This window comes from Girardinichthys multiradiatus, chromosome 6, assembly GCF_021462225.1.
Source record: "Girardinichthys multiradiatus isolate DD_20200921_A chromosome 6, DD_fGirMul_XY1, whole genome shotgun sequence".
Classification (NCBI taxonomy): Eukaryota; Metazoa; Chordata; class Actinopteri; order Cyprinodontiformes; family Goodeidae; genus Girardinichthys; species Girardinichthys multiradiatus.
In genome coordinates, this window is record NC_061799.1 from 35,451,323 (window position 1) to 35,465,613 (window position 14,291).

The window sequence follows — 14,291 nt, forward strand, 5'->3', positions numbered from 1 at the left end:
GAGCCGAGGCCAACCCACTGCCCCATAGATCCCCAGAGACGCTGAGCGTCTGATGGGCGGGACAAAGCCCAGCATTTTTGCTTTGCTATTGAATTAATTATTATTAGCGCATATTTAGTCAGTGACATGTACACACAACAGTATATATTTGATCACTTATTTTTTGACATTTTAGGTGAAGCTGAGCTTCCCTTGCAGTCTTAGAGCAATCATCACTGCAACAGATATTGCTGATGTTTATATTTTTCTGCTGCTGACTTCACTCCTAATGAATTGCTTTAGGCTTGTAAAATTACATGTTATATGTTTCAGGTTTTGTAAAAATTAATCCTCTGTTGTGATGCTGTTACTTTAATCTGAGAGAAATCTGTCTTTTAGTCACAAATTATGTGGGTGAGGCCACCAAAACTATGAATAAACAAGGATGAGGAATTTAAATGACAATTGTTTCCAGCTGCTGGTTTAATGAACGTCAGATTGCTTGTTTACCAGTATATCTATGGTTCGTTAAGAACTTAAAAGTGATGAACTTCATGGCAGAAAGGAGCCTCAGACAGAATCTACTGACATTAAACAGAAGGAACAAAAAGGCATGAAAACCTACTGATTTTCTGAAAGAGCTCCTCGACATTGACCGCATTTCTGGCGCTGGTCTCAATAAAAATAGCTGCAATTGATTCAGCAAACTCCTTCGCTTCCTTCATAGGAACTTCCCTGTGAAACAGAAGAACAGCGTGAAAGTGGAACAAGGTTCAGGTGGGGAAAAAAGTACTTTTTTTTGCAGATGACTTACCTTCCTCCCATTTCTAACTGAAATATCTGAAAAAAGTGTGTGGGGTAAGCTAGTTACAGCAATTAGGACACTGGTTTCATTTTCCAATGGGAAACAGTGTGCTGAAAGCAAAGCTAATTTCCCAAACCTGGAGGTCTCTGATGTGCAGTAAGTCTGTTTTCTTGGGTTTATTACATTTGTGCTATAGAAACTGTCTCATCAGTATTAAAAAAGAGGCTTCTCCTGTAAATGCCACAGATCACATACAGTGCTGTAAAAAAAAATATGTGCCCCCTTTCAGATTTCTTCTGTTTTTATGTTTTTGTGGCGTTTATTTGTTTCAGATTACATTGTTAATTAAATTGGTTTATCTTAGTAAATAGCAGGCAAAGATAACCCAAATAAACAACACCCAGTTTTCCAATTAAGATTTAATTTATGCAAACTAACTCAGCCCTATGTGACTGCAGTTAAATTCTGAAGCAACTGTTATTGGTCTGATTTTACAAGCCATACCCAGGCCTAATTAATGCTGTACCTGCTGACAACATGAAGCAACATCATGCCCCAAGCGAAAGAAATTCAAGAACAGATGAGAAACAAAGTCACTGACACCTTTCAGTCTGCAAAGGGTTAACAAAGTCGTATCATTCTGTGGACTGAGGAGACAAACATGGACCATTCTGGAATGTGTCCATCTGGTTAGTACATTGATGGAACCATGAATTCTGCTCTGGACTAAAACCAAGAAGGAGAACGTTGGGCTATTAGTTTGTGAACGTAAACTCAAGTGTACTTGGTTTATGCAACCGAAAAGTCCATGTTTAAATGACTAAATAAACAAACAAAAAAATAAAATGAAGACATGGGGTGGCCTAGGTAAAGTTGGGAATTAAATCCAACTGAGAAGCTGTGACAGGATCTGAAACAAACCATTCATGTTGGAAATCCTCCAATGTGGCTGAATGAAAACAATTTTGCAAAGAAGAGACGATCAGAATTCCTCCAGTGATGATATTGCAAAGGCTTGATGGCCGTTGTTGCCACCAAGGATGGTTCAAACATCTTTAGGGAGAAATTACTTTTTGCACATAGGGCAGAGTTGGCTGAAATAGCTTTTGTTCCCTTTATAAATCATTATAAATTATGTTTATTGTGTTTTGTTCTCAGGCTATCTTTAATCTTAAAATTCAAGTAAAGATCTCAAACATGTCAGTGCGACAGCAGAAAAATCTGGAAATCCAGTTTCATGGCACAGTACAAGAGTCTTTGGTTAAAACCTAAGAGAAGAAATAATCTCACCTGATGTCTCCTAAATCATTCTTGTTTCCTGCTATGGCTACAACAATGTCCTCTGGGCCGTGTTCCTTCAGCTCCTTCACCCACTTCTTCAGTGTCTGGAAAGATTCCTGGTAAGCAGGACACACTGTGGTCAGCTCTGGAATAAGCCCAGCATTAATTACCTCGTGTCACACAAGAGTGTCAGTGTTTTCAGACAAGTTTCCAGAGGAAAGTATGACATTTGTAGGTCATGGAAGCATAGCATCCCAGACAGATGGAACAGTAACACCATTTAACATCAGGCTCCTACAGGTGGAACCAGTTCTTTTCATTTATATTCATTCAATACAACGGATATTTGCTTTTTATTTTACTGAGGGTCGGAGACCTGTTTGTTGCACTCACCAGTTTAGTTATGTCGTAAACAATGACAGCAGCAGCTGATCCCCTGTAGTACATAGGAGCTAATGAGTGAAACTGGAAAATAGAAACAAATTATTAGTATTTTTCACATTTAAAATCAACAAAAAATGTGATTAATTTTTAAAAAAAAGGTTGATGCCCATTTAAAAGAATACCAGATTATTTATTTATTTTTAAGTCCAAGGAGATATCCTCTTCCTCATCTCCCAGGTCAACTAACTGACACACTCCAGCTCCTCTTTGGGGGATCATAAAGGCATTTCCAGGCCAGGAGGGATATACCGCCCTTTTGCTGACTTCTGGGTCTGCTATGGGGATGTGCTCCCAGTGTGAAATGCCTGGAGAACCTCCACGGCGAGGCATTCAGGAAGATTACTGCTGAGCTGAGTGAATCAGCCACCACTACATCCTTTAAATCTAACCAAAATCATGTCATATGTTTGTGCACGATTAGTGCTGGTTTATGAGAGCAGAAACCATTGACACCATTTCTGAGTTGGGTTAAATGCAGGGTCCTGGTCGACCCTTGTCAAGATGTTCTTCCCACCTTTCCATCGACGGTACAGATAGGTGTAGAGGACACTGTTTGGCTGTACAGATGAAGAAGGGTTTATGCTGCACTTGAATGCGTGTTTAAATGTTCTGTGTACATGTAATGAAATGTGCAACATCAGTAAAACTGCCCTCGCTGTCGTCAGCACAAATTTGTATCATATTTTCCATCTGGCGAGACAAGCAGGAGGGAAAAGAGACCTCCTCAGTCTCCTCAGTCTCTAAGAAAAACAAACAATTCAGCAAGTTTGTATTTTTATGCTCCTCTCATTCATGGTAACATATCTGCAGGACAACAATTACACAAAACAACAACATTTAGAGATTTTAGTCTGTTGTTCTGTGCTTTAGATCACAGGCAGTTCTGTTTAATGCAACAGCCCCAGTGACAGAGGTCTCCAGATATTGTTTTCACACACATGCAGGAAATATGCCAACTAGTTTTTCCATGCAGTAAGCAAGTTTGTATGGAGCTAAATTGGGGCCATAAAGTTAGTTCAAACGAAAACAATTTAAACCTCAAAAATAAAAGTTTGTTCAGAAGAAAAACATTTGAACCTGAAAAATTATTTAGAACCTCCCCCAAAAAAGTTTGCAACTGAAAAAAAAAACTGTGGAACTAGAAAAAAAAAAAGTTCAAAATTACATTTCAGATTCAAGTTTTTTTTTTTTTTTTTCGAACTTGCAGATTTTTTTTTCGGCTTCAAACTTTTGGCCCTGTTTTGGGGGGCGGGGCCTCAGATCACGGGGGTGAGGAATCATGACTGACAGCTCAACACAGCGGCTGAGCAACATATTCCCAGCTGTTGCATTCAGGGACCGTGGGAATTGGAAATATCTGTAATACATCATCAATATTCTATACATATATATGTGTTTTTGGTTTTGAAAGATAACATGCTTCACCGATAGAAGCAGCTTACGTGAAAACACGACGCGCATCTCAGAGGAGAAAATATGATCTTGACAGAGTTGCACAGCATTTTAAGTCTGTGTTGGAGATTTCCCATGCTCTCAACATCAAGCAAAAGAACCGCCAGACTAAGCAGCGGGAATGAAACCAGATGCAAAACGAGCCGGTATTTTCCAAATATCCTTGCATAATTAAGCCTGGACTTGTTTTCACATGGACTGGACTCAGGTTTCGGTTTCTGGTGCATTTCAGGGGCATACTGGCATACGGGGCAACCGAGGAAATCCCCGGTTTGCTGTGCAACTCTGTCAAGATCATATTTTCTCCTCTGAGATGCGCGTCGTGTATTCATGTAAGCTGCTTCTATCGGTGAAGCATGTTATCTTTCAAAACCAATCACATTTATATAGAATATCGATGATGTATTACAGATATTTCCAGTTCCCACGGTCCCTGAATGCAACAGCTGTGAATATGTTGTTCAGCCGCTGTGTTGAGCTGTCAGTCATGATTCCGCACCCCCGTGATCTGAGGCCCCGCCCCCCACGCCAAAACGGGGCCAAAAGTTTGAAGCCGAAAAAACAAATCAGCAAGTTCGAAAAAAAATAAGATAGAATCTGAAAAGTAGTTTTGAACTTTTTTTTTTCCAGTTTCACATCTGTTTTTTTTTTCAGTTGCAAAACTTTTTTCCAGTTTTCAAATTTATTTGGGGGGAGGTTCAAAATAATTTTTCAGGTTCAAATGTCTTTTTTTTGAACAAACTTATTTTTTAGGTTCAAATTGTTTTCTTTTGAACAAACATTTATTTTTCAGGTTCAAATTTGTTTCATTTGAACAAACTTTATGGCCCCAATTTAGCTCCATAAGTTTGCCAAGGCTTAGGTAACCCCAACCACACATACACACTACCCTCCACCCCCTTCAATCACAGAAATCACAGCAATGTCACACCCTCAACCGCATTCTCTCTTTTCTCTGTAAATCTCAAGGACAGAAAATGTTTCATGCAGTTTAGTTGGTGTTACTAAAAAGAATGAAACCAAACAGACATAAGTGTGCATATAAGCCAAGTTGTATGGTCCAAGAGTAATAAATGCTGGGAATAAATTCCCAAATCTTTGATTCAGTCACTAAAAGAACTGTGCCATTTCTTAGAATAAGTGAGCAAGAGTCTGAACGTTCGGACATAATTCAAATTGGGCTTTCTGAAATGTAATTAACGTATTTCCAAAAAGGCAGTAGGTCCAGAAACCTCCAGAGGCTGCAAGAAAACATGTCGGTTGCGATTCTGCATCTCTGAAATCCAGCAAAGACCAATAAGATTTACGTTGGGTTTTTAGTGTAGAAGGTTACGCTCTGCTAATCTAGCAATATAGATATTTGTGCATAACAGATATCCATAAAGTCCATGATGCTTGTAGAAGAACACACAAGTCACAATAAATCAAACCATGTAAAACAGACCCGACCCAACCCGAATAGATTAGGTACTAATGGAAAAGGGTGTTGAATGTTTGATACTAGATGATAAGAGATTTCAGGTCCCTCTTGTATGAAACATGGATATTAAGTGACTGAATTTCCTATAATTGCAGAGGCTCATGGGAAATTATCCCAACAACAGAGGTGTAACAGTATATGCGTTTGCATAGAACCACCTCCCCACAGACGTCACTTGAAGGTGCAAGCAGTCCAGATAAAATACACCACTCCCAGGTGATCACCACTCTCATTTAGAAAAAGATACACGTTTTTATTGTTTGTTTTTTAAAGTGCCACAACAACAAAATACTATCTAAAGAACTCCACACCAAATAAATACATAAATGTCTGGTTATGATGAGGTTGAAGACCATTATTTTCAGACTGCAGTTTGTGGTTTCTGTGATCTTTTACAGTAGTGGGCCGGAAGGAGGGAAAGTATGGCAAGCCCAGAGGTGATAGAAATAACAAGATTAAGGCATGCATTTTGGATTTGTTTTAAATCCAGCATAATCTTTTATTAAATATGCATCCAGGCACCAGCCGACACTGAAACACCAGTAGTTTTTCCAACAACCTCCACCTATTGTTTGCATTGTGTCCCACCAGGTGAATGAGCAAACTGTTCTTTATTATTTATGTATTTATGGTCAAACTAATCAAAAACACAATTTTCTCCTATTTTCAAACATAATTTACGCTTTTGGAATATTTTTTTGGCCATCGTTTAGCTCAAACTACAAGAAATTTAGTTAAATGTTTTCTTTAATTGAAAGGCAGATTTACAAGTATATATATATATCCCGCTTTGCTAGACTGAAACCTCAGCATACAGTCACTGTTTTCTGTTCCTGTTATTTTCAGTTTAAAATAAGAAAAAAGAAACTTAATATTTGCATTGGGTATTTTTGTAGTTTGCTGTTGTACCCTCCTCAAACCATACCCCAAAGCATCTGTGTGGTGCCACACCACTAGTAGATCACTGGTTGTTCTGAGACATCTCCTAAAGCTGCTCTGTTGTCAGGAAAAGCTCTTTCGAATCTAGGACTGAGGTGAAGACACACTAACGAGTATCAGGGAATTTGTTAAAATGTCTCCTAACCTTTGAACACAATCAATCACCCCGTGGAACGGTTAAAAATAACACTAGGTGATGAGTGGCTCTCTGGTCCAGATATGTAATGGAAAATGACCTAAAAAGCATGATTCATGGAGTCATGTGTGGAAACTAATAGAGTTGTTGAATAGTTACACACCCGTTCTTGTCCAGCTGTGTCCCAGATCAGAAATTTATGTAGTTCATTTCCACATGGTACAGTCTTGGTCAGGAAAGATGCCCTGTGGACAGTTAAGTGCATTTATCAACAATTATTCTGCAGTGTGTCTCCTTCTGCATTTTACAAACTAAAATGAATCACGTATTCTGTTTTGGTCAAAAGATAAGTGGGGTCTAATTTGTGGTTTTAAGTAAGAATTTAGTAAATAAAACATCTACCTGCCACTTTATTTAAAATACAGGTATCAGAAAGTATTCACACCCTCTTACTTTTACACTTTTTGCATAAAAACTTATTCTAAATCAGATTTGATAAGTTTCTTTAAAAAAGAAATCTACAAAACAGTCCATAATCCCAATGTTAAAATATGTTTTCATGAATCATTTTTGAAAGATCAAGTCCTAGGTGCGTCTCTACAAGCTTTGCACACCTGTTTTGGGCAGCGTTGGTTGACAGCCATTTTCAGATCGATTAGATGAAAGTCAGGGTTCTGTCTGGGCCACCCCAGGACATTTAGTGATTGCTGTGTTGGAAGATGATCCATCACCCTAGTCTGAGGTCCAAAACCCCCTGGAGCAGACCTTGAGGGTGCTATGACCACACCATTAATGCAGAGTTGTCACATTGAGGTTGAGGAGTGGCTTCTGTTTGGCTGCTCTATCATAAAGGCCTGATTGGTGGAGTGTGATAGAAATGGTTGACTTTCTGAATGGTTCTATCTCCATAAAAGAACTCTGGAGCTTCATGAGTGACCATTCGGGTTCCAGTTCACCTTTGACCAAGGCTGTTCTTTTCCCAGTTACTTAGTTTAGTCAGGTACACTGATCTAGGAAGAGTCCTGTTGGTTCCAAACATCTTCCCCTTCTGAATAATAGCAACCACCAAGCTTTCCAGGAAGTCCAGTCCTACCAGAATTATTTTGCTTTGACACAATGTAATCTTGGAGGTCTCATCACTCAGTTTCTGCTCTGATATGCAAGATCAACTGGGAGACCTCAGTTAGATAAGCAAGGTCCACTCCAAATCATGTTCAATCAACTGCATTGAACAAAGGTGAACTCAAATGAAGTTGCATAAGTTTCTCAATGGTGATCAGTGCTCAGTTCTCAGTGTCTTAGTAAAGAGAGTGAATACTTTTTTTAAAATAAATTTACAAAAATGTCTGTAAAGTTTTCCACTTTGTGATTACAGGTTACTTTATGTAGATTTGTTTTAAAGAAAACATTTATCAGATTGGTTTTAGAATAAGTCTGTAATGTAACAAAATGTGGAACAACTAAAGGGGTGTGATTACTTTCTGGTGACACTTGGGAAATAAAATAACAATTACGGTACTCTTCTAGTTTTGGTTGTGACAACCCCAAGCCAGCAAGAGTATATATTACACATATGGATTTTAATCACACTGAAGGGGTGCTAATCGTGTGGAACCCACTGGGCTGGAATAAATACAGTCCATGTGCCCAATGCAGGCCTAAACTAGGTCCCTGATGGGTATTTGCTCTGGAGATGCCCTGCATCAAACCTATATAAGGCATTAACATGGGGTCATTATCCAACATGCAGATAATCCCACAGGATGCCATTTTTTCAGCCCGTTCTATATGGGTCCCATAAGTAAATAATGGCTATGTAGTCGGTCTTCAGAATACCTTAGTTTACAATGAGAATTACTTTCAAATCAACTCAGTTTATTTATTTGCCACCAATTCTGAGAAAATGTCCTCTAATTCACATCCAGTTATATAGAAATATATACTCAAATCATTCAAATATGATCCATTTATAGTTCGTGTCAAACTGAGATTATACTGCCAAATGGTAAAAAGTTATACAAAGAGGCCCAGTCAATTGCATTGAGTCACTGCCTTTGCAGCAATCGATCTGCTGAGCCTCCCCACAAACAACATTGATAGACTTGTTTGCAGCAGTGGCCGGACCTCATGTGTTTTATATACTCACCCTATGGTGGGGCTTATGTTGTGATCAAAATGATCTTGAACAAATCTGCAAACAATGCTGGATTTACCCACTCCTGTGTCCTGGAAGCAGAGAGGGTCACATGCCAGTCACAGCAAATAGAAGCACACAAACTGGGGTCACTTTAAAGCAAATTGATTGTGCAACTGGATGGTCAGGAGCTCATGTGATGAGTCTTTTAATTCCTATACTGGTCTCAAGTTTACAACAAAATAAATTTAATTTGTTTTTGTTTGCCAAAGTAAGTATATAATATGCAGTGCAGTGAAGAACTATTTGCCCCCTTACAGATTTCTTCCATTTTTACTTGGTGGTGTGAAACATTTAAGTGTTTCAGACCACCAAAACAAAGTTAACCTGAGTAAATACAAAAAGCAGCTTTCATTTGCTAAGGGAAAAAGCTATACCAATCAGCCTAGCCCAATGTGAAAACGTTACTGCCCTCTTAAACCTAATAACTGGTTGTGCCAGCCTTTGTTGCAACAACTGTCATCTAGCGTTTATGATAACGGCCAATGACTCATTTATGTTGCTATGGAAGAATTTTGGCCCATTGTTCTTTGCAGAATTGTCTTGTTTAGCCCTATTAGAGGGGTTTCAAGCATTAATGCCCATTTTTGTCTGGTCTGTCCAAAGAATACTTTCCCAAAATGTTTATTGTTAAATGTGAGAAAGGCTTTGTGCTCATTTCGGTCAGCACCGGTTTTTGACTGAAACTCTCCCATAGATTCCAGTTTTTCCCAGTTTCTTTCCATTTGAATTATGAGCTCTGACCTTCACAGAAGCAACTGATGTCTGCAGTGCTTAGGATGTTGGTCTGGATTTGTATGTGACCTCCTGAATGAGTCCTTGATGCCCTCACGATCATTTCGGTTGGCAATCCTGGACAGGATCAGCACTGCTCCGAGTTTCTTCTGTGGGTAATGGTTCCGACTCTGGTTCACTGGAAGCCCAAAGCTTTACAAACGTCTCTGTAAGGCTTTCCAGACTGACAGATGTCAGTAACTTTATATGTAATCTGTTTTTTTGAGCTTTTTAGATAAAATATTTGCTTATTGAGATATTTTACCCTACTTCGTGTTGTCTGACAGATCCATTTAGGCAATTTTTCAGATTCTGCAGGTCAAGCAGTACTTAGACCTGGGTGTGGCTAGAAACACCGAACTGTAAAATGTGGTTAATCGTTGTTTAGTTTATTATTTTATAACTTTTTCCACACAGGACCAGGTTGGTTTAGAGAATGAACCAATCATCTGAAACCGCCCATAGGTCAGCATCCTGGTTTTCTGATGGCCCAAGTATAAATAAAAGCAGATGTGTATTTATGAGCAAGTCAGTAGCTTTAGCTCTAAAACTTTCCCTGTTCGCCTTTGTCTCCGTGATAAAGTCCGATTAGTTTAACGCAGTTGTTACAAACTCCCTGCTGTTAAAGGACGAGTTGGAGGTTTTATTTAGTTTTTCTGCCGACTCAGCAGAAAATCTAACGGCTTACGTGTAGCCGCTGGTCAGAAGATGACGTCATGAGCGATAAACTGTCAAAGCCGTTAAAAAGCCGTTAAGACAAACTGGGTAAAATCCGGTAGTTTGGTTTAAATGGTGCAATAAAAACAAACTGGGACGGGACTGCTGCGCCAGCCAGTAGATAAAACAGTTTTTTTTGTTTTTCAAAGCAACAAGCTTCCATCAACAAGTTTTTTTTTTTTTTTTTCCGAGGATAAACAAAGAAAAAGACAGTTTCAACCTAATTGGCAGCTGAATAAATGTAGAGATAAAGCCGTTGCGTTGCTTTTAACTCAAAATGTCTTCCGTTATTTCCAGTCAGTGAAGGAATTTTCCCCTCAAAAAGAGAGAAACATCAGCCACTTACCCCTAAAAGACAGACTTTGAGCTCCCTTATAGCCATGGCGGGTTGGTTTATCGCTGTTTTTGTCTCGTCATGTTTGTCACAAGTAATGTTTTTTGTTTCTTTCCTCTTCTTGGATAAAGGAGAAACCCAGCCCCTGACACCAACAGGCAAGGCAGGCAGACAGGCTGACCATCAACGCTACAAGCTGCAAGTCGGTGTCCCTTAACAAAAATAACACTTCCGCCCGAGGTTTTCAAAATAAAACGCATTACACCATGAACATTTTCAAAGAGATCGATAACATCCACGATCCATCTAAAAACATGAGAATGTCGTAAAAATGTTTTTAAGCATTTTCTGTCCCTCATTTCAGAAAAGGGAAACTCATACATTGTATAGATAGATCACACACTGAATGAAATATTTCAAGCCTTTGTTTCATGTAATGTTTATGATTATGGTTTACATATAATAAAAACCCAAAATTTAGTGTCTCAGAAAATTCGAATAACATAAAAAAGGTAATATTTCAAACCAGCTAATTAATTCAAAACACCTATAAAGGTTCCATCAGCCTCTAAATGGTCTCCCAGTCTGGGTGTGTGGGCTCATCATGGGGAAGATTGGTGACTGGACCTACAGGTCCTTCTCAAAATATTAGCATATTGTGATAAAGTTCATTATTTTCCATAATGTCATGATGAAAATTTAACATTCATATATTTTAGATTCATTGCACACTAACTGAAATATTTCAGGTCTTTTATTGTCTTAATACGGATGATTTTGGCATACAGCTCATGAAAACCCAAAATTCCTATCTCACAAAATTAGCATATCATTAAAAGGGTCTCTAAACGAGCTATGAACCTAATCATCTGAATCAACGAGTTAACTCTAAACACCTGCAAAAGATTCCTGAGGCCTTTAAAACTCCCAGCCTGGTTCATCACTCAAAACCCCAATCATGGGTAAGACTGCCGACCTGACTGCTGTCCAGAAGGCCACTATTGACACCCTCAAGCAAGAGGGTAAGACACAGAAAGAAATTTCTGAACGAATAGGCTGTTCCCAGAGTGCTGTATCAAGGCACCTCAGTGGGAAGTCTGTGGGAAGGAAAAAGTGTGGCAGAAAACGCTGCACAACGAGAAGAGGTGACCGGACCCTGAGGAAGATTGTGGAGAAGGGCCGATTCCAGACCTTGGGGGACCTGCGGAAGCAGTGGACTGAGTCTGGAGTAGAAACATCCAGATCCACCGTGCACAGGCGTGTGCAGGAAATGGGCTACAGGTGCCGCATTCCCCAGGTCAAGCCACTTTTGAACCAGAAACAGCGGCAGAAGCGCCTGACCTGGGCTACAGAGAAGCAGCACTGGACTGTTGCTCAGTGGTCCAAAGTACTTTTTTCGGATGAAAGCAAATTTTGCATGTAATTCGGAAATCAAGGTGCCAGAGTCTGGAGGAAGACTGGGGAGAAGGAAATGCCAAAATGCCAGAAGTCCAGTGTCAAGTACCCACAGTCAGTGATAGTCTGGGGTGCCGTGTCAGCTGCTGGTGTTGGTCCACTGTGTTTTATCAAGGGCAGGGTCAATGCAGCTAGCTATCAGGAGATTTTGGAGCACTTCATGCTTCCATCTGCTGAAAAGCTTTATGGAGATGAAGATTTCATTTTTCAGCACGACCTGGCACCTGCTCACAGTGCCAAAACCACTGGTAAATGGTTTACTGACCATGGTATCACTGTGCTCAATTGGCCTGCCAACTCTCCTGACCTGAACCCCATAGAGAATCTGTGGGATATTGTGAAGAGAACGTTGAGAGACTCAAGACCCAACACTCTGGATGAGCTAAAGGCAGCTATCGAAGCATCCTGGGCCTCCATAAGACCTCAGCAGTGCCACAGGCTGATTGCCTCCATGCCACGCCGCATTGAAGCAGTCATTTCTGCCAAAGGATTCCCGACCAAGTATTGAGTGCATAACTGTACATGATTATTTGAAGGTTGACGTTTTTTGTATTAAAAACACTTTTCTTTTATTGGTCGGATGAAATATGCTAATTTTGTGAGATAGGAATTTTGGGTTTTCATGAGCTGTATGCCAAAATCATCTGTATTAAGACAATAAAAGACCTGAAATATTTCAGTTAGTGTGCAATGAATCTAAAATATATGAATGTTAAATTTTCATCATGACATTATGGAAAATAATGAACTTTATCACAATATGCTAATATTTTGAGAAGGACCTGTATGTCCACAAGATTTACACTGAGTCCTCTACAAGGAGGATAAGCCGCAAAAGGTCATTGCTAATGAAGCTGGTTCTTCACAGAATGCTGTATCCAAGCATATCCACAGAAAGTTAAGTGGAAGGAAAAAGTGTGACGCAAAAAAGTGCAACAGGGATAAGTGCAGCCTTGAGAGACATGCTTTTTAGGTTAATTGGTCTCTCTAAATTGCCCTTAGGTGTGTGAATGAGTGTTTGCATGGTTGTTTGTGTGTTGCCCTGGATGGACTGGTGATGTGTCCAGGGTTTAAAATAGTTAAAACGTTTTCCTGAGAGCACGGAAAATCTCTTCCTCGGAAGCCCATAACTGCCGTTACTTGATAAATAATTCAACAAATGATTGCTTAAATGTGTCCATAATTAATGTAAATTGGAAGTAAATATATAATGTATTCATTTACTGGTCTCTACAATAAGGGTTCTGAATTATTGAGTTTTCTGTCGAGAAAACAAAAAACACCTGAAGTTGGCATTGTCACTGGGAAATTGTTTTTTCTGTATCAATAACATTTATCTGTTTTAGTAAAATTGTATGATTCTGCTGAATTAATTACATCAACATCCATTTTTGGAGTGTTTAGTTGTTTATTTGAAACTGACTGACAGGAGAAAAGATCACCCATCCATGGAGACCCAAAAGTGCCATAACTCCATAGATAAATCATGAAATTATTACCAACAGTCCTTAAAAAAACTATTTGCCCTCCTACAGATTTCTTGTTTTAGCTTTTTTGTCACTTACATCTTCCCTGTTCTTTAAACAAATTTTAATACCAGACAAAGATAGCCTGAATAAATACAAAAATCAGTTTTCAAACATTGATTTAATGAAATAAGGGAATAAAGCTGTTCAAACCAACCAGGCCCCAATGCGAGTAATTGCCAACTAAACCTTATAACCATTTGTGCCACTCTTGGCAGCTGAAAAGGAATTTTGGCCCGCTCTTCTTTGCAGAATTGTTTCAATCCAACGACAATGGAGGGTTTTCAAGTATTCGCTGCCTGTTTAAGGTCACGCCACAACATCTCAATCAAATTTATGTCCAGACTTTGAATAGCCCACTTCAAAACCTGTGATTTAAACACTCACGTTTAAGGTCATGAACTGATGGTCGGACATTCTCCTTCTGGATTTTCTGGTCTCAATTACGTCGAGTTGTCCATGTCCCAAAGCAGCCCCAGACCATCACATTACTACCACTCTTTTTGACTAGTGTTAGTTTTACTCAAGATGTAAGAGGGATCACCGGGGTGTTTTGAGAGATTTGAGGCAGACTTTGGTGTATTTTTGGTCAGCAGTTGTTTCGGCCTTCAAATTCTCCCATGGAGGCCAATTTTACCGTCACTTCTCATTAAATCATGAACTCTGACCTTAACTGGAGGAAGTGAGGCCAGCAGAGCTTTGGATGTTGTTCTTTCATGACCTCTTAAATGATTTGCCAATGCTCTCTATAAGCAATTTTGGTCGGCCGGTCACT

At 39.4% G+C, this 14,291-nt stretch overlaps 1 protein-coding gene across 2 annotated transcripts in view; it reads right to left on the reverse strand.

Moving 5' to 3' along the window:
- The window catches only part of rab31 (RAB31, member RAS oncogene family), a 46,633-nt gene extending 35,886 nt beyond the window's left edge, over nt 1–10,747 (reverse strand). For both annotated transcript variants that reach the window (XM_047367563.1, XM_047367562.1), the window contains exons 1-6: nt 10,548–10,747; nt 8,663–8,742; nt 6,680–6,761; nt 2,459–2,530; nt 2,075–2,181; nt 605–714 (exon numbers count right to left, since the gene is read on the reverse strand). In XM_047367563.1, the coding sequence (XP_047223519.1) occupies nt 605–714; nt 2,075–2,181; nt 2,459–2,530; nt 6,680–6,761; nt 8,663–8,742; nt 10,548–10,583 (487 nt within the window). In that variant the 5' untranslated portion in view covers nt 10,584–10,747. The remainder of the gene's footprint in view (nt 1–604; nt 715–2,074; nt 2,182–2,458; nt 2,531–6,679; nt 6,762–8,662; nt 8,743–10,547) is intronic.
- Nucleotides 10,748–14,291: the final 3,544 nt, after the last annotated feature.